Below are 23,231 nucleotides of genomic sequence, written 5' to 3'. Positions count from 1 at the left end.
TTGGGGGGGCTAATAAGGTGCATTATGGGAGATGTGCAAGTGGCGTTTTGACAAAACTGAATAAAAGTTGGCGGACCTCTGCGGTAACAAACTTTCCATTAATTTCAAGCGTGTAATTGACCTAGAAATAACTCTGGTGAAATTCACATATCCCAAGGGCTAGACTAGGCGTTCCCCCCTCTCTCCCATTTTCAAATCTCTCTTAATAAGGACTGGTAAAATCAGATACTAAAACACACTATAACACATTTAAAGGAGACTTGTATATTTATAGCAGTTAGGGTTCCATAACAGTGTCTTCATCAACACAGAACCAACAGATGGGACAGAATAATTAATACAAGGCTATTAGTTTTGTCCATTAATTATGTACTAAAATACAAAGACATAGCAAGTCCTTCTACTTGTAAAGTTATATATTAAAGTTGCGTAGTGTCAAATACACATTTAGAAACCAGCCTCGTTGGGCAACAGGAAACAAAAAGCTTCTATCTGGGGCAGAGCCAATGCAGTCCTTTGTTACGAGTGGATTCCACTAAACAGCGAAAGGAATATTTCAATTTGTAATTTCAATACGATTGCAACATCAAAAATAGGTGGCAATGATTCGTCAGCGCACACCACAATTGCTAACGAATGACGTGTACATTAATGAGTTTTGTAAGCGCAGTATTTGTACTAGATATATCACCTAAGAGAAAGTTTCTATGCCGTTGAAAGGTGAATAAAAACCACGCTATGAGGGATGGCTTTCCTAAAGGTATAACTAAACCAGCTTACTGTTGAGAAGGAAAGAACTGAATGACGTTTCCGCTCCGGAGAAAAACCACCCAAATTCTTTTTCTCAAATGCATCTGATTTACAGTTACAAGGCGACTAAAATTTGTCGAAGTGCCTTAAATGGCGTTTTTCAATTAGGATATTTTGGCTCTACCTCCTCGCTTTAATTGTATAAGGTTTCAGTACCTTCAGTCTCAGGGACTCGAGCAATGACTTCGTAAAATCCTCGTTCAGGACCCGACTAGAATTTATTTTTCTTATTAACCAATCAGAACTGTTTCTACCACACGTTACTTAGCAACGACCGACAAGAACTGTGTTCTGTGACTGACAACGTTGCTCGGGTCCCCGACTGCTTTTGAAAGAACCAATCAGCAACTACACCTAACCCTAACTACTTCATATCATCGGAATTTATGAGCACAATAACAAAGATACAATATAATAAATGTTAATTTCAATACAATTATATTTGCAACGGCGCGGACCATTTCGAGATAACAAGTTGCTTTGACTGCTATTAAATTCCTCTTTTTTTCTTCCTTTTTTCATTTGCTAAATTCAATTTGCAATCAATCAATCATTACTGAATCGCGACACAGGGAAAAGGTTTAATCGTACTCATTCATTTCTTTCTACATCAAGCAACTGCTTTATTTTGACTGAATCGTCTATGCAAAAAAGTTGTACAAAACTACACTTTACTACAGAAGTCGAATCTTCGCCATTCGTTTTATTGATCATTACAACACTAAACCCTAAACAATGTAACAAAATAGAAAAGCTCCCGGCAGAGGAAAATTCTGCGGATAGCTAACGAAAGGTACTTGGTTCGAAAAACCCTGGATATACACCTATAGAAAACTGCAAAATAATATGCAGAAAACGAAAGCTTTTCGAAGACATTCACAAATTATTTAATTGTAAAATCTTTTTTATCTTTCTTAGTTCACTTTTGCCAGCGACAGTTTTGACTTTGTTTCTTCGGCTACTTCACTTACTCTCAATTACAAAACATACACATATCTACAAAAGAAGAAGAAGAAGTACGCAGCGACCTGCCACCCCCTCCACCTAATGTAATTATTACGAACCTCTGGGTAGTGGTCTCGTACTGGATAAATAGGTACAGTTTTAAAGACCAAGAAAAACAGCTACCATAGCCTTTGCTGTGGATATTAACCTAAGTAATCTTTTTCAGTCATTGCTATTATGTCCCAGAGATGATGGTCAAGTTGGAGGTCGCGATAACTTGCTTATGACGCGGATTAACGCACCGTTCTCATCTTTAAGCCGCTGGTTGTCCGCTTTCAAGTCCGACAGTTGCTGTGGAATACAAAACGATGATCAGTCTACACGAATTCTCCTTCGGGTGATGAAATCAGAAATAAAACAAAATGGACGTGCGCATGAAGGCCCTGCTCACTTAACAAAAAATGACAAGGGCAAGAAAAAGTTCAAGACTTATCTTTTTAGGGAAGCGTTTTTATCAAATTAGTCCTTTTGTGTTTTAGTCGTTTTGATGAAAAGCTTTTTTTTTTAATCTAGTAGTTCTGTTATATTTAATTTGTTTATTTTGTTTCAGTGTAATGTTATTTCACAATTAATGTAATATTTTTATGAACAATATTTGTTATCAAAAATTTATTGTAAAGCGCCATTGGACATCAATGGAAATGAAAAAAATAATAATAATAAAAATAAAAAATATAGCACCATCAACGTCATCATCATCATCACTATTATTATTATTATAATTAAAGGAAATAGCCATTCTCTCCACCTTCCCTGGTAGAGGGGGTGCACGGACATGAGCTGTGGTCAAGAGTTAAAACGGATCTTTGTTGCCAAGAAGACAGTCGCCTTTCCCTGATGCCAACTCCACGGTAACTACTGTCCATTAGTAGGGAGCTTAAGCAATTACGACGGCTACAACAACGAGAACGGCAAAAAAGCAATTGGTTTAGATTAGCGAAACACAACTTTGCACGTGCATCACGCTTTACTGTACATTTCTTTGCCTTCACAGCACGACTACGACGTAAAATGCCTAATTTCACGTTTTTTGGAGGACGTGAACACTAGACAACGACTTACTTTTTGTTTTCCTGAACTTCGATATCCTTACAGAATTCAACTCCAGAAACAATTGCCATCATTTGACGAATTGAACGAGATGGAATAAACGCGATAAAGTTTGAGGCAGCGCGAATTCACGTTTTAAGTAACGTTTTCACAGCCGTCGCCGTCCTTGTTGTTTAAGCTCCCTATTTCCGTATACGTAGAGGTTAATAATACCGCGGACAAAGATTTATGGTTAATTGAATCAACAGAGAGAAAAGGTGATGTTACACGAGACGATTGACAACGACGATTTTGAGCGCAACACAGCGTTAAAATGTTGGAACAATATTGTAACTATTCGAAACAATGTCGCAACGATGTTGCTGTGTTGCACTAAAAATCGCTCTCAGTCCGAAGAACCCAGCGTGGTTCTAACACTGGAGGATGGCTATGAAATCTTTAACTTCGCGGTGGAATAAATACCAGGCTGACATACCTTCAGATCGTCATCTACATTAGCGTATTTTCTTTCAAGCTCCTCTTTTGCCTAGAAGGAAAACGAGAAAAATTAGACTGGGAGAATTTGCCACGTGTCGTCCTTGAACAGGCGCAAAACAAATTACAGATTAAATAAAATATGATCGTGACGTACTTGTAAGGCCTTTTCTAATTTAATCTTATACTCTTGAAGTTCTAATTGTGCCTCTTGTAGCCTTTCTTTCAACTTCTGTGGATCCGTTTCTGTTATCGTAGTTGCGTTTGCCTGCAACACAAAACAAATTGTTAGTAACCTTGAATGAACAGAGATGAAATATAGAAACTCGTTGCGTATTTGCACTGCGCTTGGACGTCAGCATAAAGGGTACCGCAGGTTTCTCGGTTCTGCCATCTGACTATTTAGTAGCCTGTGCAAGGCTCTCGGTCAGTGCGGATAAGCGAACTAACCACGCGAGCAATGAAATAAAAAAACGAGAGAAAAACGGCAGGAAGAGAGACGGGGGGAGCCCTTCTCAAAACAACTTTTTAAATCCGCCCACTTCCCGAAAAACCGTTTCTCGATTCAAAACGTCAAATGTCAAAACGTCAAAAGGTGCAGTGTAAGGTCAGCACCAGTTTACTAGTGACCCACTCGGGTGTGATTCCGCAACTTCCTCAGCAAGCCTGCGGCTAACCAACTGAGATAACTAGGCGGCCGGCAGCAATGAACGAAATACGATAACTGAGATATGTAGTAACGTTGTACCTACCTTAGAGGTACCAAATGGTCCTTTAGAGTCACTGGTCCTAAGGAAGAAAGACAAAGTAATATTAAGAAACTTATCAGTGACAAATGCCTACGCTCTTAAGTTAACACAGTGGAAATACAGACCGCTCGCTCGTCCATCATGGACGCTTGCAAGACAAAGTAGGATGACAAACAAACTACAATATATTAAACGCCAGGAAATTGAACAAACCTGCCACTTCTTATTCTGTCTGTAGAACTCTGCAAGAAGCAAGAAACAAAATACACATCAGTTAAATTCTTTGTACGGTACAAGGCCAGCGAGAAAAAGGTCGTTTCGAAAGCCGGGGAATCAAATTATTACAGAAATTTTTGACAATACTTCTATCCTATAGTACTCATCTTAAAAACCGACTTATGCAAGAATCTATCCCCTGCAGTCTTTACAAAGGAATGACCACTAAAATAAAATAACCAACTGAACGTTAGTGTCTACTATGACCCTTTAACTCTGGACATTTTACAAAGCACTCACAACAATGAAAAAAAAAATTAACCAGTTAACGCCCATAGTCAAATAAAGAAGACAACTGTTTGAGTCTGTGGATGGAAATGCTATGCTATGACCAATCAAATTAAACTTTATAGCAGCACTTGAGAATGGTTTTATTTCTTTATCAAAAACTCTACAAAAAAAGACATCCTAGACTTCTTATTGACTTTGTGCTGTCGGAGGAACAAATGGGTTAAATATCTTACAACGACAGGGATACTGCAGCTGGGTCATTACACCAGCACTCCTGCATGAAGATGACGCCCGTTACCTTTGTATCTTCGTGTCTTGTTTCCTGGGATCTTCGTCTGCCGCTTACAGGCCCTTTTTCATCATTGTCTAGATTGGTGTTCTTCTTGGTATCTTTGACCTCCTCGGTTTCTTCCTCGTCGCTCTAAAAAGGAAACACCAAACTATTCAAGCCAAGAAAAGGTTGCATTTATATATTCACTGGAGGGTTTAGTTTTGTTTTACAGTTTTGAGCAACGAATGGCCTTGAGTGCGAACAGGAGGAAGCCCAGATAGTCTAGTTACTTGATCCAGTTTCACCTGGACATCTCTTTGGAACTTGTGCTATAGAATGCTGTATATGTGGAGCTCTCTGGCTATCCTACCCTTTACCTTCGGGGGAGAAGCTGGGTAAGTGTCATTTTTCAGATTTGGGCAACGAATGGGTGCTGACAAAAGGAGGCCCGCATAGTCTATTCGCTTGATTCTGCTTCAACTCGACATCCCTTTGGAACTTATGCTGTAGAATGCTGTACATGTGGAGCTCTCTGGCTAGCCCATCCTCTACCTATTGTAGCTAGGGCTTAAATGAACATCCCCCTTCCCTTGCAGATAGAGATAATTATCTGGGCACCCACGGGCTTTAAAAGCTGAAAAAGCTACCACCCCTGACTAACATCCTGTGGCTTTTTCTGACGAGAAGCTGGGGCCTTTTATACACCCCCACCCCCCCCCCCCCCCCTTCTCCCACTTCCCTGGCGGATAAACGGAGCTCCCAATCTCCAGGCTTAAAAAGCTACCGCTCCTTGCCCCACTTTACCCGCTACCCCTCGAGTGAGGTTCAAGTACTCACCCCTCCGCGGCGTTTTAGTCTCCTTGCCCTCCGTAAACGCGCTGCAGCTGTTAATGATGAGTCGTCATCCTCTTTTTCCTTCTCCTCTTTCTCTTTTTCCTTTTCTTTGTCAAACCTGGAGCGACGATAGCTGGGCATCTCACTCTCCTTCTCTTTTTCCTTCTCCCGTTCTCGCTGTCTTTCCCTCTCCTTCTCTTTCTCTTTTTCCTTCTCTCGCTCTAGTAGCCTCCTTTTCCAGGCAGGGAGCTCCGCCTCTTCGTTCTCCTTGTTGCGCCCAGCCTTCCTGCCGTCCAATTCGTTCCGGTCGTCGGCGGTGCCGCTTAACCTGTTCCGTCGACTAAGTAAGGAGTCCGTTGTGGATGAGGGTCTTGTCGATGACGATTTAGTTTCGTCTCGGGAGCTTCGGCCGCCCGAAGAGTCCTAAACAAGCAACAAAAATAAGAAAAATCTCTCCATTGATTGCTAGGGAATGATATGGTCTTACTCTATACTTACTGTTCGTACAAAGTAACTCTACTATAAAACCGCTTGAACGGAAGATGAAACGATCCTCCCGATGAAAGGTGCCTGTTTTATTCCGGCTAGTAAGCGATGTCTAACAGTTGCTTTCAACCTCCAAAAATCAGTGAAGTCAAACTCCTCTTTTTGCCCCATGATTCACAACAGCACTAAAACGGTACTTACACATAATACGTCAAATATCATAAGATGCTACTCCCTAGAATTTTGTCAGTGTTTTACAGATGAAACCAACACCGGCTTGTTACATTTTCACTGGGATAGCTCTTACTGGCTGAAAGCACGCCACTTTATTTATAAATACGCATTTTAGGGAATGGTAGCAAACCTACCATTTAAGCTAATAACTTCAAGGGTACTAATAAGGACTACTTAGGGATCAGGTAATTAAGGGTTGATTACTCGATGGACAAATTCGTTGAACACCTCAAATTAATTGGTGGCAAGAACAGCTAAAAGGGCTGTCTATAAAACTACACACTGTTAATCCGAACAACAAGATCTCCATGGAATGGATTTGTTAGCACAGGAAGCCCAGATTGATTGACAACTTAACATTCCATTGGCGTTTAATTAATTTAATGTGCTGCAAAGTAAACAGTTGGCTTCCAAAACATCAACGTTACGCAAGGACCTAAACGATGCAACATGATGCATATTCTGGAGGTTAAAAACCCTGAGTAAGCGTCAAATTACGTGAACGCCCTAAAGAAAATCTTTCTGGCATGCACGACGGGCGTTTATTGTAACTAAGTGTCTGTTTCGAGTGCTGCCAGTGGGCCTGCTTCGTTGATGCCGCTTTGCGAATAACAACATACATAAAATCCTGTAGAATGATCTGTTTACTATGGAGTTAAGTTCTACTTATTCTAACGGGCCGCATTTCCAAACAGGCTAAGGTAAAGCGCTATCAAGTTTACATTCCCAACGCGACTTGAGGTAATTATCTTGCTGACTTAAATCAACCTCAGGTGACGAAGAAGGCTTGACGTCTGATGGTTAAAACAAGCAAAACTCGCCAAACAGTACCCTTGTGAGACGTCATAGAGCTTACTGGAAACTGAATTTGGATTTAGATGAATCCAAAAGGCGCAAATAATTGAAATTCATCTTAGCAAAGTGTAACAGACGCCCCGGGCTTCTTGCAAAATGGGTGTCAATGAAACACGTTACACCATTTTAACACGATAAGCTAATTATCCACTTAAGTGTTCATTCTCGCGCGCTATCATACAAGAGATCTACGTTCAGCATTTGAGCATGAATAGCTTGTCCGACCGTGAACAATTGTTGGCATTTCAAGGCTATTTCATTAACAAAATGATGTCAAGTTCTGCAAAACAAGACTTTGCCGATACGAAGAGCGCACGAGATAAAACGTTTAAACGGACTCACACTCTGTGTTTTATTACGCCCTGCTGTGCAGAAGGTGTTTATGACCTGAAGAGATTACCTCGGAATTCAAATAAAAGTTTCCGTTTCTCAATAGCCCATAAACCTAGCCATGCAATTGCAAATGACATCGGTGAATTGAATAATGAAACTCGTTGTCAATAAATAAAGTAACTTTTTCAAAAGCAACACGGCACCGCGATACACAAAGAAGTTGATCCTCGTGGGTTTAACTTCAGCTTGACCCCGCCGGGTAGTTCGATAACTTTGTTTTTAGTGTTACAGACCCGATAGAATTCGCACACATCACGAGGAACTTTCATGCGAATGATATTTAATAGAACTTAGGGGCGACGAGTCGATATCTCGTCAAACCAAGCTGACGCTTTAGATAGCAAGCTCGGAATATGTTAGAGCAGCGTTGTGTTGACAAACAGCCACGAGTGCGGACACTGCAAAATGTAAATCAGCTTTGCCGATAGCTGCGTCGATTAATTACATCAAGGAAACGTCCAAACAAGGAATTTTCATTATAATCCCGCCACTATTATTGTGTTTAACCTTACAAAAACCTTCGCATATATGTTACCTGCGTTCTCCCTGTATAGTTTTTGTAACCTCCATCACTCGGTTGATCGAAGCGGCGTGCGAGGTACGACATGAGTTGAGAACCGCTTCACATGCACAACACAGTGTCAGAAACGAGACACTAGTGGAAAAACATCCACTGCGAAACAACAGGTCTTCACAGAGAAATTGCGTTCAACAGCTTCTTGGCCTAGATCAGATTACAGTTTCGCCATTTTTTATTATTATTATTATTTTAATGGCGTGTAGCAAACCACGAAACAGGCCCAGTGCTCAGGCCCTCAAATGAATAATTAATGATTTGCACGGCTAATTACAGAAGCAAACCTCCCTCCCCAAAGCGACTCCTTTAGAATTTCCACAGACGCTATTAAAATGAACAATTGCCTCAAAGACACCTTGTCAACACAATCAGCTAGTAAATCTCTCAGTTATCTGTAGCAGTGTGCATACCTGCATGACTGTAATGAAACTATGACAATTCGATTCAGTTTTTTCTTTAGTTGACACTGCTAGCTGTCATAATCCTCTTCGCTCGACTGAACATTACATTTATGGACGATTTGGTCAGCTGCACGATTCTTTGTTAACAGTGCCGAAACTTAATCTGTTTCGATTTTCGTCCTATTTTTACACCGCCCTTGTGTTTTTCAAGACATTTGTGCTCCCTTTTCGATTCAAATAATTAAAACGAGACAGAATAATAAGTGTTAGAGTTAAAGTTCACGCAGATGCAAAACAAACTGTCAAAAGCTCTACAATGCCAATATCAAGGGCAATATCAATTAAAGCTGGCAAAACAACTATTTCACAAGGAAAACCGATTTTCAAGTTAGGGAGCCAAATAAAAGGATTGGAGGGATAACCCATAAATTGGAAAATATAACTTTCTCTTGCATAATTTCATATCATATTGATTATTAATGTCATATTGATTTTTACTTAACAAATTTCACTTTCAGTACAGAACAAAATCTACTGGTTTTGTTGTTGCTTTTTGGCCATGGCAATTAAAATAATTTAAAATGGCCCAATTTTGTTTCAAGAATCACTTTTAAAAGTACCTAAGGGTTTCTTATATTTGTCTTTGCAACGGAAAGAATTGGAGGCTGTGATGTAAATATCTTGTTAAAAATCTTCTGAATATAATGGTTTTTATTTCCTAATGTTTTATATTTCCATCTATTTTTCATTCAAGGATTTTGATGTAATTACTTTGAAAAACTAGACTTATAGCGTGCGAGCAGGATCACATGTTGTTAGTGGGCCTTCTCGCCGGATTTCGCACTGGATACGCCACCTACTCCAGCTCGCTCCCCTACAAGACAGCCAGCCCGTTAGCTTACCATTGGGACTGGCACCATACATCCCCCTACTAGAAAGCCAAAAACAGAATGAAGAACTGAAGACACCCACAGTAAGAGTCAACTTAAGGCTGGTGCTGGTCTTATAAACGGCCAAAAAAAAATTGACTGCTCCAGGTATCCGTTTAGAGAGGGCAACAACCTGTAGGTGAACACCTCCCTTCGGTGGTGAGACACCTAAGGTGCTTTAGTATTTCGTTGGGTTTTATTCAACGTTAAGAAAAAACATGTATAAAACAGTCATTGCAATAGCTTTCCACTTTTCTCAACATAGTGAGCTTTTTTTTTTCGTTTTTTCGCTGAAAACGCTTCGCGGCCGAGAAAAATTTTGTTGGCAGTTTGCACCAATAGTATAGCAAATTTCTCTCGTTTGACCGTGGTCTTGGCTCTAACTCTTCTCTCACGCACACCTCTCTAAAATGGTCACCAGGAGCCTTGCCATCCTTGCCCCTACCTTTATCAGCAGCGTGCAAAGAAAGTCGTGTCCGATAGCCTAGGGCTAGTGGATTTTGCTATCGGGCTAGTGATTTTTGTTCTTAACTTGCCCAACGGGCAACTGCTGTTTTTTGGAGAAATTCAAGTTACAGAAGGATTGTAAACAATCCTGCTAATCAAAAAGGGTTTTGGACTAGATGAAATGACTTGTGGGCTAGTACATGTTAGCTACAGTTTGCCCGAATGGCAGGCTGTAAAACTGACTTTCTTTGCGCCCTGATCAGATTTTTCTATGAGGCGGAAATCTGTCTAGGAAGGAGAATTGGTAGACATACTGGCCCAAACAGCGTACGTCTCGAAGAAAAATATAACATAAATTACAGCTATCACACGGCAAATAAGGGATTTTGAACAGGACCTCAACAGGGTAAATAAACACCATATGAATCGACACCATACACTCATAGAAAGAGTATGAGCATTTGGCCACCACTGACATGGAATCAGCGTACGCACGCTGGTACCAGTACCAAAGACGAAAATTTGGGCCCATCCTAGCCTCGAAGCGTTCTTAAGTAAGCTGAAGTAAGGCCATAGCTGGCAAAAGGCATGACAAGGCACTTGCCTTCTTTAGATTTTAACCCGCAATTTCGAAAAAAATTATCATCTTAGTTGAACAAAATAGATCTATTTTTTTTTTTGGAAGAAATGAAAATAGCGTCTCCAAGCTCCCAGAGTCACAATTTTATGCATTTAAATGCAATTTAAAGTAGTTAAAAACTAAGAGCGCCTTAAGTGCCTGAGGTCAGCAGTCTTTGGCATGGGCATGCCCAGTAGCTGGCAACATCGATCATGTGATTCATTGGCGCGTTCAGTTTTCCTTCGTGCTGGGTTCTTTCAGCCATTTTCAGAAAGGCACGCCCCTAATTCCCTTTATACTCGCGCCTTCGGAGATCGCAGATCTCGCCTCGTCTATGCAAGAATGCTGGGCATAACCACGCCGAAAGCCCCCTCCCCATAAGAACCTATTAAGGTTAAAATTTTAAGTTAGGTTCTTATCAGTGGAGTTGCTGTAAAAGTGTATCAACTTTGAAATGGCATTTCAGAGAACTGACCATGAGTTTGTTTGTTATGTTTTGTTAAGGACATACCTGCACTATACTGCCATTAGGCATTATGGTATAAATGATTTATATTGTATTATGAGATGATATTTATAATACACTTACATGAAATTCATATGAAAATATAAGAACCTGTTTTAAGAATCTCGGTGGTCTAAATTTGCTTTAAGTACCATTTATATAAGAACCTGTTAAGGCTAAATTAAAAAAATCCAGGTTCTTATACGCGGGGTTTCACTGTATTACCTTTCGTTCGTCGTCTCCACCAGTTCTCCGATGAGTGATATCATTGCTTTTCCTGTCTTCCTCCTCCTCTTGATCATCGTCCCCTTCTCTCTTGCTCCCTACATAGGATGTAGCGGCTCTCTGAGTGACCCTCTTAGCTCTTGTTGTCCTAGTTCGAGCGTCCTCGCTCGGGGTAGAGCTTATTCTACCCCTCGTGCTAGTAGTAGTAGTGCTGGTGGAGTTACTCGTTGTAGAGGCCGTCGTACGCGTTGGATAATTTCCCAACCGTGACTTTGCATCATCCCTGGTTTCTTCCCTACCAGCTAAACTAGAAGTCCAAGAGGATTCAGTTTTTGAAACAGGTGAAGAAGGCGGATTTGCCTTCTTATCATTGTCTAAAAATGGGGATTTTAGAAGCCTCGACGTGCTTCCTACCCCTGGTTTTGACGCACTAGCAGGCGCGGTCTGATCACGTGAAAAAGGCGTTCTTGTTGAACTGGTTGCGCTTGTTCGCGTATCGGGTTTGACAGGTTCTACTTCCTCCTCCTCCTCCTCTTCGGAGGACTCTTCAGTTTCGGAACCAGTTTCCTCTTCGGATTCTTCCTCGGATTCATCCGCTGGTTGTTTTTTAACTGAATTTACCGTAGGTTTAGAGGGTAGAGAATTGACCGTGACATTTGCTCTGGGAGCAACAGAGTTCACGGACGGCTTAGAAGGTTGCTCCTCCTCCTCCGAGTCCTCTTCACTGTCCTCTTCAGAGCTGTCCTCAGTATCAGACTCTGATCCGCTGTCCTCCTTGCTGTAGCCATCCCTCTTCTCCCTCTCGTTTTCCTTGTCCTCTTTGGGCGATTCAGTGAAGCTTGGTGGCCGGGAGAGCTTACTCTTTGGGGATATCTGCTCCCTGCTTGCTTCCATCTGCGCCCTCTCCTGATTGATGTCCCTGAGAAAAAGGTTTTGGTCCTTTATTCTGGTTATGGAGCTCCTGAGAAATGAAGAAGCCACAGAGGTTGCATTGAATAGAAGTGTTGCAGGACTGGCACTGGCATAGCCCCCACCGAGCATTCAACTCATCCCTCTGCTGAGCTCACAGAAGGATCAGTTTAAGCTCAGTGTCCGACCGACAACCGTGTTCATGCGGACTGCGATTAAAGCCAGCTCTCAGGCTTCTCTTGTAGCCTAAAAAGGCACTACGAGCCATGAGAGCCAGCTGCAAACACAGGCAAACTACCGGAGTTACGCTGAAACGTTACGATTGACCAATTGTCTCAAAACATGGTAATGAGCGGTGAAATTTGACGACGCTATGTTCACGCCAAGATACGAAACTGTCATCAGTTAGTTTGTTTTGGTTTTGCTTTTGTTCCGTTGCGTGCCAGTCCGCAAGGAAAAGAAAAGAAGATACAACAGGAAAACCGAGAAGCCCCTTTAGACAACCAGAGGGTTGGGCGTCTTACATTATTAAGATATTTACACAGCAAGAACAAAAGAAAAGCAGAAAGTGCGAGCAAGTTTGAGCGTACGTTTATTAAGAGAGAAAGAGAGGGAGATCTTAGCGTTGGATGAGATGTAAGCGTTAGTATACATTGTTAGCATCAGTTTACTTTACATACAGAAGTCCTGGAGTGTTAGTAGAGGGTAAAGTACGCAGCAACCGAGCTCTAGATGAACCAGAAAGACTGAAAAGAAAGAAGAATGAAGGTTAAAAGGGAACATAAACACCTTACCAGCAAGAATGAATTTTAACAGCGCACGAGAGCTCTTGTGAACTGACACACATGTAATGCAAACTCAGTTTATTACCAAGAAAACACTTATTTCACAAACACGTGCTGTTAGGTCAAGTCAAATCAGTTACGCACTTTGGAAGAAGGCCACAAAATTTAACATTCAACACAAACGCTACGTACGTATGAGGTGAGAAGGTTAAGGCAGGCAAAGTCGTGTATAATAAACGAGTGGAACTAAGGGTGTGTTCCTTTGGGATGATCTGGATCAGGAGCAGTGATCTGAGATCACTCAGTTCATGGTACATCAAATCAACAGATGAATCCTTTTCCAAGTGGATTTGTCGGTTTATGTGATGTGCTATGCTGATCAAGATCATCTCAGTGGGACACACCCTAAGTGCGTCTGCTAATACATCCATCTATACCCTGCTAACTGCCACGCTGTCTGTTTATTGTGTACAAGGTGCTTACAACTTGAGCGTCCAAGGATGAAATGAGCGAAGGCTGCCAAGCAGCACTTTCCTGTGATTCAGTTTATCAAGTGGTTCTTTGTGAGCTTTCAAAAACGCTTACCGAGCAGTTCTTCCTGTAGTAATGCTAAATTAATGAACTTGGTGGTGGTGATAACCTAAGTCTGTTGGTGAAATCTTAGAGTGAGACAACGCAATACTCTCCTGTGGTGATGCGGAGTCTGTATGATTAAAAGCTTAGCATATTTCCTTGAATAAGTTCCCATGTTCTAATAAAATGATAAGTGCGCTCCCCCCAAGAAACAACTTATCCCATTGCCAAAATAGCACATGAATATCCCCCGCAGCTCAACTCAATGAGTGCCCCTCCCCTCCCCCCTTAACCCCTCACTTTTTCAATATACTGACAATAATAATTGTTTTACCCACTACACTATCATTATAAAGGAAAACACGTTTTCTTCATTAGTTTGTCTAAGTAAAAAAAAAAAACTAAGTACTTCCCTTAGTCATGCATACTTTTTTTGAATAACTGACCCCACTTTTGGCTAAGTTTTAAATGGGAACCCATACACCTATTCAAGGAAACATGGTAGGTAGCATATGCTCGGTGCTTGTTGATGAACATCGCAGAAACATAGCATGCAACATATTTAAAAATCAACAAAGACAAGCTTGCCTCAAGTGGTGACCACGTTAGCTGTTCTGTACAGCATGCCCGATATACTCACTAATGGACAAACTGCACACAACACTGTGGCAAATAAAAATCAAACAACTGAGGAAAAAAAACCTTAAAACCGCACTCACCGTCTTTTCAATGGGGCTGGCCCAGACTCCATATTACTTTTAATAACTGGTGTTGTTGACTGAGTGGGACAAAAAATATGGAAACAAAACAAGTTCAACAAAAAAAAGCTGTATGCCACATCCTGCGCCAAGTCGTGGAGATGTACATGTTAATAAGGAACTTAAGAAAAGGGTTTTTGAGTAATGTACGTCAATCAGAATTGAGGCCTTTTTCTGTTTAATGCCTTGACAGTACCAAATTCGTACTTCCAAGCCTTTTCACTGTTACAGAGACGATTTGCCCGAAATTTGGGCAAAAACACAGCCCAAGAATACGAAGAGTCCAGTTGATGTGCATCACTAAAAAATGTCTTTGCTCAAGCTCCCCAATTGCTGCAAATCTACACTTCGTAACCATGCCAACAACTCGTCCCTAGAAGCAGCCACAAGCCGCATACCCCATCTCTGCCTTCCAAACAAGTCTCATAGCTCTAACTGTTTTGGACTTCTCCAGCCCATCTTTGACAGGAGTAATTAGTATTTCAATATTATCACCTTATCAAGGAGTGCACATGTTTGTGCCTGGAAAGAATAATAATTATATGGTATACTCTCCACTCTTACCTTTCCTTCCATCTTATTTAACCCTTTAAACCCTAAGAGTGATCAGCAGAGTTTTCGATGCAAAACTACTTCCTTCATGCAAACTATTCAGGGTTTGACTGATCTGGCTAGATAGCTTTGATTAAAAGTAAAATTCTCATTACGACGGGAATGCCCTGGACGGTCGGTTGTGACAAATGGAAGGCACCCTAAGATGGGGTCCAATTTTCTCTGTATCACTGTATCATTGAACCCTGAAGTCTTTTGGTTTGGATTCATGCATGGCACTTTGGGAAGGTCCTGTATAATATTATGGTTAAAAACAACTTGAGAGATGCATTGTCCACAACATAACTTGAAACAGAAGCAATGCAACAAATTATGACCACTGTTGGGTTAAGAATCGGCCATAAAGTGTAATGTAACAATGATTTGGTGCGATAACCGTGGAAAACGTGAGGCATTCTTCATTTTTATTATCATGAGACAATGCAAAAACGCCTTATAGTAGCCTCCTTAACCCTTAAATGCAAAAGTTTCCTTACAGTCAGAACTATGAACCATTAGACAACAAAATGATATTCCCTTTTAACGGTATATATTGGAGCAACCTATAACTAACACAAACAGGTGTAAAGGAAGCCACTGAAAAGATTGTCCAAAGTACAAAATAAAGATTCTTTCTCTAGGATATAACTATAACCCTAATTCATGACCAATAAAATACAAATATAGAAAGTTCCAGAAGTTGCAATGAAGTGTAAATCAAGTCTTGTGTAGGAAGGGTACACTACTGCATTCCTTCAATTGGCTGACCTTTTAGTTGGGGAAATTTAAACAAAAGGATTAAATATTGATTATGTGATTATATCTTGTGGCATATTGCATTATTGGGCATGAAAGGGTTTTAATTATCTACGTGTTTCAAAGAACAATAACCAGACCCAAAACAACCTGCACATACTCACCGCATTGATCTTTGGCTTATCATTTTGCCTTTTCTTAAGCTCTTCGAGCATTTTAACCATATCAGGTTCTGCCATGTCAATTGGCGTTGAACCCTAGAGCAAATATATTGCAGTCAGTACTATTTCTTTTGCTGGTATCAAGGTAGCTATCACACTGCACATTAAAAATATAAATAGAAGGCAATTGGGCTGCTGGCCAGTGAATAGCTGACTGCCTGTTTGACTGGGTGATGCAATAGATGATTGACATAATGTCTGCTTGGCTAAAGTAAGTGCATCATGGTTTGTATGACCTCAGAGAAACAAATTTCAAGGACTTTTCAAAGACTTTTTAACGACAAACTACAGTTTTCAAGGACTAAGATTTATTCTTTAACCCCTCCCCCCCCCCCCCTTCCCTTGAATACCTTATTGGCTAAAACACTTAATGGAGCCATTCACAATTTTTACGTCTTCAGCCATGGCTGATCACATTGTTTTACACTAGGTTCCACAAAAACACTTTACAAAATGTCAACAGTCACTGGGTATGTAAAGATACAGAAATAGAATATTGTTCATGCCCAAAAATCTTTTTACATTACCCATGAGTTTTACAGGTTTTTGCACAGAGGATGAGCCACAATTTCTTTGGCAAAATAATCTAATTTCACAGAAAGTGGTGTAGCATAACCAAGGTAGTGAATTTCCAGGACTTTTCAACACCTAAGAAAGAAATCAAGTACTTTTCAAGGACCTTAACCGAATTCAAGGACATTTCAAGACAACTACTAAAATTCAAGACCTTTTCATGATTGTACGAACAATGGTGCATGGCCAACTTAAAATGGCTGGCATTCTGCTTGTTGCAGAGGCAAGCCACTATAAACAGGAAGTGATGATGTTATCAAATACAACGATATTTCTGTGCAGAGAAAGCATATCTCAGTTTGGACAACAGAAAAAGTGGGCTACCATAATGTTAGGTCTTGTAATGTCTAGAGAGAACGTTTCTGAGAAGATGGGAACTGGTTTTTCCAGTTTTGAAATTCTCCAGTAGCCACAATTCCACAAAGACCAAACAAAATAGTCAGATTTGAAGCAACTTGAAACTTTTTGACAGTTGATATTAATCTGCATTTTAGACAGTTGATGGTAAAAAATTTATTTTTTTTGACAGCTGAGAGTTAAATTTTAGGCCACTTGATGGCCGATGGTTAACCCCACTGAGACCCTCCCAGGGCTGTCACTAACATTTCAAGTTGCCGGGTATACCGTGTGACACTAAATTTTTGCGGATTAGCGATTGTTTGTGTTTTGTGGGAGCTAGTTTTTGTGATTAGGACAGATTGGTTTTTCTTGCTAACAATTAATGTTTGCAATTTTCAGAAAGTACCCAGTACCCAGTATTGATAATATTTTGGAATTTATTGAGTACATGCAATACAGATACATATTTTTAAACAATACTACGGTGTGCATACCCTATTCTATGTAAAACCAGTGTAAAACCAGTATTTCATTGTATACCGCTTTGTTCTGATTGAAAGAGACAAATTGTAATTGAACGGACACGATTTCTTAGTACTGTAGTTTTGTGTAGCAAATTTACGTTGGAGAATATTTACTCTGGAGTAAATGTTTGCGGGAAAAATGTTTGTGGTAGTTTTTATTTGCAGGAACTTATTTATTGTAGATCACTGGGAAAATCGCAAAAATTAGAACCCGCAAAAATTTCGTGCCACACGGTATGTGATTAGTAGGAGGGGAATTGTACAGCTAGGAAGTTGTTTTGGTTCTATTTTCCTTTTGCCTTCTATGAGTGTAGCTGGGGTTCACGCTCATAGCAGCAAGGGAAATCCCCAGCCCACGGCTCTTAGAGACAGCCCTTTCCTCCTACTTGTGTCAAACAGGTACTACATATGACAGGAGGGGGCAATCTTACCGTACTATTCCTAGCACTAAAGTTAGCTCCATGCTCAGCTAGCACTTCACAGGCATCATTCTGTCCCCAGTGAACTGCTGCGTGTAGTGGTGTCCAGCCATCAGAATCTTTTGCATTGATGTCGACACCAAGTTGAAGTAAAAGACTAGGAAGAAAGTAATGCCACCAATAATATTGTCACCAACAACGCTTACAAATTTTTAAGTAATAAGAATGTAGCTAATATCAAAGTGGTTCTAGTACGCACGGCTCAAAATAACGGCCAGTCAATGGACAACGTCTGGCCAAGATAACCATTTGTCCCGACAAACTTTCAGTTGACACTGATGCCAACTAGGACACTATTCATTACTTGTTTTTCCCAATAAAGAAAATAGTTGATTCTAGCAGGGCATGATCTACATACAGTACAGTAATATCTATGTGACTGGATGTTTGACACAAGAACAAAAATTAACTACACAAGAAAAAAGATTTTACCTTTCCTCAAACGTGCGTCTAAAGTCTCCTTTAGATGAAACATGTGCTAAACTGGTGCTTATGTTTGCATAATTAATCCACAAATCCTCACAACGTACCTTATAACTTGTAAATAACCTTTTGATGCAGCAACATGTAATGCAGTTGCACCTAAAAAATTAATACAAAAGAAACATACACAGAATGCAAACATTATAATTGCACTAAAATGTAATAAGAGAAAGTATTACATTGTACTTTAATGTATGTAAAATCTACTATATATACTGTACTTCAAGAAGATGCAAGAAGAAGCAACAGCTGGAGCTTTTTGAATCACAATTTCAATGTGTCAACATACAGGGCTTGTAAAACGTCCCATTGGGTAGTCCAGGCAAAACTAGATTTTCTTGCTGGGCAAGTAATTTTTAGGGTCCAGGCAAGTCAAACTGCAACAAAATCATTAACTAAGTATAGCAAGATTTGGCCCCGGACAAGCAAAATTTTTTGAGCTGCTTGCCTAATTCAGATGTTTTTTATTCCCTCCAAACTGATTTTTTTTCAATCTAACCATGTCTTTAGGCTTGGAGTGGTTGTTGTTCAAAAATTTTCCATTATGTTTAGAAGTGTTCCAATCATCACAATTTGCATAATATAAAATTTTGGTAGTTAACTCAAAAGCCAAGCTTCTTTGACCACTGTACAGTTCTATCCAAGCCATCAATTCTCTTTTTTCACTCTTCTTCTCCTTTACTCGTGTATTCCTACCTTACTATATGTAATGTAAATATTTTATAAAAGTGTAAATAAAATTGAATTGAATTCAATCCTCCTATTACAAAATTGAGCTTCAAGTTTGTTACGAAATGACACGTTCAATGTGGCATGGCATGTTCATGGTAGCGTACGCTGAAAGGCGACCAACAAAACCTGGTATATTCTTAACAGCCACTCCAGTAACACATCAACAATATAAAATTTTACTTTGCCAGGAATATCATATTAAACACTATTTCCCAGTGAATAACTAAAAAACATCCCAGCTTTCAACAAAAATATCAGCAGCACGGTGTCACACAGTACCCAGTACCTTATAATACACGATACACAATCGTCCAGATATAACTCAATTCTATTCAAACGATCAAGGTTGTCCCAATCATCTGGCTCTTTCGCGATAATCCAGCTAGTGTTTCCACATAATCCTCCCAAAAGCCTGAACATTATTTGAGATTACTTGGGCGATTAGGAAGATCAGGAAAATCATATGGAAACCAGGCTTAACACAATCAAATTAAACATGGAAAACACTGGCATTTTTGGCAGTGAAATCAGGAGAAATCGTATGGCATACAAGTATCAGGTTTTAGTGGCATCAATCAGTCAAGTCTTCAACCAACAAATTGTACAAAAGTTGCTCTCAGGCCAATGCTGCTACCCAAGGGCAGTCTACTCAGGTAGCCAACTAGAACACAGCATTGATTCATCTGGCCCACTTGCAGGACTATAATATTATGATAAAGGAAAACTAATTCATCATCTCCAGGATAATGAAAAAGGTACCCTTTTGTTTAAGTACGAAAATAATCTATTTTTAGAAGCTTAAACCTTGAAATGTGAACCTTGTTATCAAGCAAACTTTGAATAAATTCAAACAAACAATAACATCGCAACAAATGCAACTGGGGCCACCAACAAAATTGAAATTTAAATACATGTTCTTGCTTTCGACTGGCTCAGTAGGCAAAGAAAGTAGTGCCCAAAAGCCTGGGGGCTAGTGGATTTTGCTATTGGGCTGCTGAATTCTGTTCTTAACTTGCCTGATGGGCATGTGAAGTTGTTCGGGGAATTCAAATATTTAAAGAAGAACTGTAATGAATGAATCCTGTTCATCAAAAATTTTTTGAGGGCTAGTTGATATGACTTTTGGGCTAGTACACTCTAGCTACTGCTTACCCGAATGGCTTTCTTTACACACTGTGGCAAACAATGTACACACATCTTTGTGGTAAGCATACCTGTCATTGGCCCGGTAATGTTGAGGGAGCCAAGATGAATTCTATGCACTAAATTATACACTCTGGAAACCCTATCTAACACTTGAAACTGTTTCAATCAATTTCCAGACACCTCAAAGTCATTGTTAAAAACTTGGTTTTGCCTCGCGTGTGTCACCACAGGCATATTAATGAATTGTCTAAATTTCAAACAAGTGGCCGGGGGGGGGGGGGGGGGGGACTAATATAAAAGATTCCACTGTTTCGGATTATAAAATGTGGCTTTTGGCCATATCAAAGAGTGACGGCTTTAATGAGAGTTTTTTATAAGAAAATGTATGGCCCCCTTGTGGGCTGAGAGAACAAGGTAACCATGAGGTAGGGTTCAACTGCACATGCACTTTCTCATTGTTACCAAACATGACAAAAATATTTTTAAAAAATGACAAGGATATGGGCCATAATTTTGTCAAATGTAAAAAAAAATTAACAAGAAAGGCTGTTAAAATTTTTTGAAGCAGACTGGTGTAGCATCACTGGCACGCGCACAAATGATCACTGATATACCTCTAATACCTGTGTGTAATCTCTTCTTTGGTTAACTGGTGTAACACAAGTCATGTGGTTAAAGACTGCATTGCTAAATGGAGGTTGGGTGCGTGTAGTATCCAGGGGTTTCCACTTTTGGCACAAGTGCATAATAGATACTTGTCAAAGACTGGGTTGTTACATGTCGTTTCAGTTTTGCAATGATAGTAACACTTTTGCTTCAAGTTGAATAGTAATGTTGCACGTTTTACCACCCACATCAAACCTGTCTTGCAACAAATCAGGTTGTTAACAGGTTTCAATGTGAACGGTAAAACAAGCAACATCGCTATTCAACTCGTTTTGCTGGAATGTTGCAAGACAAGTTGCACGTGTTTTGTTGTCCATTTTTCCGCACCTTAAGACATGTGAACTCATCCACATACACCATACCTGATTTATCCTTTATTTCATGTATTGTTCTACCATTCATCCAACTCTGTGCATCCTCTAACATTATTCTTTCTTCTATACTTCTTGCTAGTTCTACATCAATTCCTAAAACACAAAAACAAACACAACATGAACAATCCTAACACTGCCATATCTAAAAGGCCTAAATGTAATAAATGACCCTAATGTAATACAGTCCTAAATGCAATAACATTTTGTCCTAAATGTAATAACAATTTGCCTTAAATGTAATAAACTCTTAAGTTGCCAATTACAGTAATTACTCGAATAAGCCCTGCCCTCAAATAAGCTATACATTTGGGAGAGAAAAGTTGATAAGTGCCGCAGTGCTAATTCACATAAATACGGTACTAAGCAGTATTACTATGGTATTGAGCACTACCCTCAAATAAGCGCCGCATTTTTGGAAAAAAAGTTAATAAGTCCTCCGGCGCTAATTTGTGTAAATTCAGTCATTTCCGTTTATGCACTATGGAACTTAACGTTTACAAATAATGTAAACTAAGGCTTAAAGAGCCACTGCAAAAACCATGAACAATCAATGTACCTCAACAATGGATCAAACAAGATTGTGATCAGTCGAAAAAGAGAAAAATAGAATTAATTTTTAAAAGACTACTGCAAAGACTGATCAAACAACATGAAAAAGGCTGAGGTTTACAATATTTCGACTGGCTAATACCAGTCTTCATCAGGTTTATTAGGAAAAACCACAAATAAACAGAATATATACTGTACTACTGAAGAAGTTACATGGTATGACGTGGTAAGGTGTGGCTGCTAAAAAAAATAAACCGAGAAAAAGATAAAGATTACATAATGATTATAGCTCGTCACGTTTTCTCATTCCCAGAGGCTCGATGGTTTTGGCTTTATGAATGAGGTGTGCCTCTTGTGCTTTCCTTATAAGACAATCATGTTTATATCTACATGTGAGTGTTTCAATTGGGATAAGTAACATATGGGAGACAGAGTGGCTATTGCTGATAAAGTGTTCTGAAATTGCCATTTGGATGTAACTACCAGAGGGGTTAAGTATAGGGCATCTATGTTCATTAAAACAGTCCTTTGTAATTTGCAATATATTGGGGAAACCAAATGCCACCTCAAAGACCATGTTAATGAACATGTGCCCCAAGAACCCTATGCGCTATGGTGACAAAGGATGAAGCTCTCAGCACGTTAGCAGGGAGAGATCAGATGAAAAGTGGCACCTGCTCTTATATAAGTTGGGGGATTGGCAGGGCTGTCACTAAGATTTCAATTTGCTGGGCAAATACAACAAGTAGGCGGGGAATCAAACAGCTAGGGATTTGTTTTGGTTCTATTTTTTTTCTATTTTCCTATAAAAGTAGCCAGGGGCCACGTTCTTAGTAGCTAGGGAAAATCCTCAGCCCCCACCTCTTAATGACAGGCCTGGATTAGGCATGGGGTTAACAAACCAATCCAGAAAAACACCATCTTGTTACTGAGACTGTGGATACACTTTTTACAAGAACCTGGGGTCCAGCCCCCTGGCACCATGACAGCTCCAAATGACAGTCCATCTCGGGGAGTCAGGAGCTTGAACCAGAGTTTTCGAGGACCCCAACCTGATACAGTAGAACCCGGTTAATACGACAACAAGGGGACATGCCATAGTGTCTGCATTATCCGGATGTCCACATTATCTGAGCATCCATATTAAGCAAGCTCTCAGGAAAATGTCACAGACACATGATTTAATGATATAAAGACAAAGCAGACAAAGAGAAAGAAGGGTAGGAACAATCACTGCAGCAGAAAGCCAAGGAGGCGGAAGTTGTGACAAAGAAGTCACAAAACTTTATTAAGGTGATTCCCTAGTTTTGCACTGCGCATCTCTTACTGCGCATAACAAGATGGCCGCCGTAAAAAAGAGCATGTGAAGTAACATTATTAAAATGAAGCTGACTGAAGAGAA

General features: G+C 40.0%; 1 protein-coding gene across 2 annotated transcripts in view; it reads right to left on the bottom strand.

The window, feature by feature from the left end:
• Window positions 1-248: 248 nt before the first annotated feature.
• Window positions 249-23,231, bottom strand: part of LOC140935890 (uncharacterized) — a 34,627-nt gene continuing 11,644 nt past the window's right edge. The window contains exons 4-16 of one of the 2 annotated variants that reach the window (XM_073385465.1): window positions 21,269-21,373; window positions 18,410-18,461; window positions 17,832-17,976; window positions 15,908-16,000; window positions 14,358-14,416; window positions 11,372-12,332; window positions 5,704-6,123; window positions 4,894-5,016; window positions 4,302-4,330; window positions 4,092-4,128; window positions 3,497-3,607; window positions 3,341-3,391; window positions 249-2,106 (exon numbers count right to left, since the gene is read on the bottom strand). In XM_073385465.1, coding sequence (XP_073241566.1) covers window positions 2,011-2,106; window positions 3,341-3,391; window positions 3,497-3,607; window positions 4,092-4,128; window positions 4,302-4,330; window positions 4,894-5,016; window positions 5,704-6,123; window positions 11,372-12,332; window positions 14,358-14,416; window positions 15,908-16,000; window positions 17,832-17,976; window positions 18,410-18,461; window positions 21,269-21,373 — 2,282 coding nt within the window. In that variant the 3' untranslated portion in view covers window positions 249-2,010. The remainder of the gene's footprint in view (window positions 2,107-3,340; window positions 3,392-3,496; window positions 3,608-4,091; window positions 4,129-4,301; window positions 4,331-4,893; window positions 5,017-5,703; window positions 6,124-11,371; window positions 12,333-14,357; window positions 14,417-15,907; window positions 16,001-17,831; window positions 17,977-18,409; window positions 18,462-21,268; window positions 21,374-23,231) is intronic. The other variant, XM_073385466.1, reaches the window with a different exon arrangement.

This window comes from Porites lutea, chromosome 4 (genome assembly GCF_958299795.1).
Source record: "Porites lutea chromosome 4, jaPorLute2.1, whole genome shotgun sequence".
Lineage (NCBI taxonomy): Eukaryota > Metazoa > Cnidaria > Anthozoa > Scleractinia > Poritidae > Porites > Porites lutea.
The sequence above is the reverse complement of the archived record's forward strand: the minus strand, read 5'-3'. Positions and strand labels throughout refer to the sequence as shown.